Source organism: Zingiber officinale, chromosome 7B (assembly GCF_018446385.1).
Source record: "Zingiber officinale cultivar Zhangliang chromosome 7B, Zo_v1.1, whole genome shotgun sequence".
Classification (NCBI taxonomy): domain Eukaryota; kingdom Viridiplantae; phylum Streptophyta; class Magnoliopsida; order Zingiberales; family Zingiberaceae; genus Zingiber; species Zingiber officinale.
In genome coordinates, this window is record NC_055999.1 from 17,139,088 (window position 1) to 17,142,706 (window position 3,619).

The window sequence follows — 3,619 nt, forward strand, 5'->3', positions numbered from 1 at the left end:
ACAAGCGTTGGTCAAGCGCCAAACACATGAGCCCGCGGCATCAGCGGCAAGGCATCAAGCAAGATATGGAGACCGAGCGGATCATGTATCCATTCGGGACAGAATAAGAAGCCGATCAACACATATGGGGAGGCACCCAATGTGACGATCCCCTTTCATTGAGCACTATTCCAGACTCCATCAGAGGAACGGGGTCGAGCGGACAAGAACCGGGGGTCTTCCTCGGATGGCACACCCGTTTGGGATGCACAAAAGAGGAAGGCACCAAGGGACAATGATTCGCAAGAGCGGATCAATCAATAATTCTCATAGGGGATTCTGGATAGCTCTCTGCCCAGGCACTACACCCCGCTGTCAATCGGAGAATATAACAAAACTACTTATCTTGACTACCACTTAGCCAAATTTGACAATGCAGCCACACTTCATCAGTATAGTGACGGGGTAAAGTGTCGGGTCTTTCTCACCACCCTCTCCATATCAGCACAACATTGGTTCAAGAGATTATCAAACGAATCAATCCACAGCTTCAAGGACTTCTAAGCGGCATTTCTACACCACCTCACCAGTAGTCACCGCCACCAGAAGATAAGCATCAATCTATTCTCCTTGAAGCAAGGGCTCAGGGAGAAACTGAGGGCCTACATCCAGTGCTTTAACCAAGTGGCCATGAATATTCCCTCAATCTCTATAAAAGTATTGGTGACGCCTTCGCCCAAGGTCTGACCGAAGGGGAGTTCTTCCGATCACTCATTCAGAAATCGTCGAGGGATTTCACCACCTGGTCAAGAGGGCCACGGAATACATAAACGTTGAGGAAGCCCAAACGGCTAGAAGAAAGGAGGCACCTGTCGAGCCTATAACAGTGCCCAAGCGACGACCATCGAATAGCTATCAACCCCCAAAGGGGCCCCGATCGAGAGGAGCCTAGTAACACTAGGAGCCGAGGATACATATCGTGCAACATGTAGTAGTCGGTCGCCCAAAGGCTGCAAAAAGCAAGGCATGTATGCCACTATTTTGCTTCTTCCATCAGTCAGCGACGCATAACACGCGCGACTGCTATGATTTGACTCTGATTACAAGCCAACCGGCTCCACAAGGATATCATCATCGGTCACCATCACCCGATAGGCATCATAGACGCGGTCAATTGACCGAAAGGAGGAAGAGAGAGGGGGGTCTAAGCGACGCCATCATCATCCCCAGTGAAGGAACAACACGAGTCCCACCCAAGCTTCTACTAAGCGGAATAGACCATCGGCTCAGGAGGAAGAAAATAGGAGCAACATTGCTTAGAGAGAAATTGGAATGATTGCTAGTGGACCGACTGGCGGTGATTCCAACTGAGCGAGGAAATCACACACTTGGTGACTAGAGATCCATGCTATGGGGTGCGGCAAGGGGAAGGCCAAAGGACCTAAACTAAGCTTCGGCCCCCAAGACTTAAAGGGAGTGGAGATCCCTCACGATGACGCCCTGATCATTCGAGCGGTAATCGCTAATTATACTATCCACCGAACCTTTGTTGATACAAGGAGCACGGTGAATATTATATTTAAGAAGGCAGTCGACTAGCTGCAAATCAACAGGAGTGAGTTGCAGCTAATGAAGACCCCACTCTATAGCTTCATAGGCAACGAAGTGTTGTCAATCGGCCAGGCACGGCTGGCCATTTTGCTTGAAGAGAAGCCGCTCAAGAGGACCAAGACTACAAACTTCATTGTAGTGGATGTGTTGTCTGCCTACAATGTTATATTGGGCCGACTGACCCTCAACAAGTTTCAAGTGGTGGTGTCCACCTTCTGCCAAAAGATTAAGTTTCTGGTGGACAACGAGGTGGCTGAAGTCAAAGGCGACCAGTTGACCACTCGACAATGCTACGTCGAGATGGTTAAGTCTGAAGCAAGGGCCACTCGGAAGAACCAGCATTTGGACGTAAATGCCATCATGAAGGAGTCCCCACCCCCCGCGTTGTTCTACGAGGAGAAGGAGGAGGTCTAGATCCACCCCAGCTGGTTGAAGGCAAGGTGCGTGGATAAATCCAAATGTACTCGTATATGTCTTGTGGATGCAAGAAGTGTAAAATATGACATCTAAATAATAATTAAATAATAAATTTATTTGAGAAATAGCCTTATGAAAAAATTTTGGAATTTTTAGAAAATTTTCGGGATTTAAACGGAGGTCGTATGACCAGTTTTACGGGGATAGATTTATTGGGCTTGGAGAAAGCTTGTTTGAAATACCCATTATGTGGGAGTTGATTAAGTGGTTAACTTAGAGGTTAATTAGGTTAACCTAAGTATTTAATTAAGAACCCTAAATCCCTAAATCCCTGATTTCTTCTCCTCCTTCCCGATTCTACCGAACCCACCTTCCTCTCTCCTCCTCCTCACATCGCGCCCGAAACCCCCTTCCCTCTCCGGCGATTCCTCCTCGCCCGATCGTTGGCCACCGCGAGTTCACCGCCGGTAGCGACCTTTCCTCTGCATGCCTCACCAACACCAAGCTCTCTTGGCTGTCGATCCTCTCCTCCCTCTCCCTCGCGATTCCTCCCCTAACTCGCGACGCCGACCCTGTGCTGCTTCGATTCGCTGATCGCCGAACATCCTTGAGCAGCCGATGCTGGCCACCGCTTCCTAAACCCTAGTTTCAAGTCCACAACCTTCTTCTTAATCCAAGACGCTGCCCTAGCACGACTTGATCTTGGACAAGAGCAAGAATCGGAGCCCTAGCTCCCGTTCCTCGTCGCAGTAGCTATTGATCGCACGACACTAGCTGTAGGGATCGATTGAGGTAAGGCTTTGTTGAGAGATTATGTGAATTCAAGGATTTTTGTGTAATTAGGTTCGTTTATGGTGTTCTCTCTGATCTGGTCTAGGAGGCGGCATCGGATCGACCTGGTGATGGTTCTTCCCTGAGCATATCTTGATCTTCTCCATTGCTTGCGGTTGATTGAAGTCTCGGGTGAAGAGGTAGAGGTTCAATTGAGGTGAGTGTGGTTCTGTTTGTTAGGGTTCCAGTGAATTCATTGCTGTACGGTTGCTTCATGGGCTGATTTCTGAAAGAATTGGTGTAGGGGTTCTTGGGGGCTGTGGGCAGAGGATAACAGGGGCTGTGAGCTTTTGATTTGTTGCTACCTCCCAAGGTAAGTGATGTTCCAATGAGGAATTTATGTTGGATTCATTAGTATGTTGCAAATTGAGTTTTGGATTGATTCTTGGAAGGATAGGTGTGTGTGTGTGTGTGTGCTCTTGTAGCTTATGGACAGGGAGTCATAGGGCTGTGAGCTACTGGATTTGCCACTACCTCCCAAGGTAATTGATGTTCCAATGAAGTATTTCGGTTGGTTTCATTAGTATGTGTTATTATGTGATTGTTTGGTTAGTTGTTGATGATGAGGTTAGGTTGATGTGGATTTATGATGGAGATTTGATTTTAGGATAGGTTATTGTGGGTTGATATCATTATGTGGTGGATTGGTAATTAAGAGAACGGATTTATTAATAGATTAAACGATGCGTTGATTTAGAGGAGTTTTGGAGATGTATTATGTATAACCTGATCTAATTAGGTTGTATTATGATTAAGGATTATTTAGGGGATTAGTAAGAGA

At 47.1% G+C, this 3,619-nt stretch overlaps 1 protein-coding gene across 1 annotated transcript; it reads left to right on the forward strand.

The window, feature by feature from the left end:
- Window positions 1–1,608: 1,608 nt before the first annotated feature.
- LOC122004208 lies at window positions 1,609–2,004 on the forward strand. The gene has a single exon (XM_042559131.1). It carries the CDS (start codon window positions 1,609–1,611, stop codon window positions 2,002–2,004), a length of 396 nt encoding a protein of 131 aa, XP_042415065.1.
- The last annotated feature ends 1,615 nt before the right edge of the window (window positions 2,005–3,619 follow it).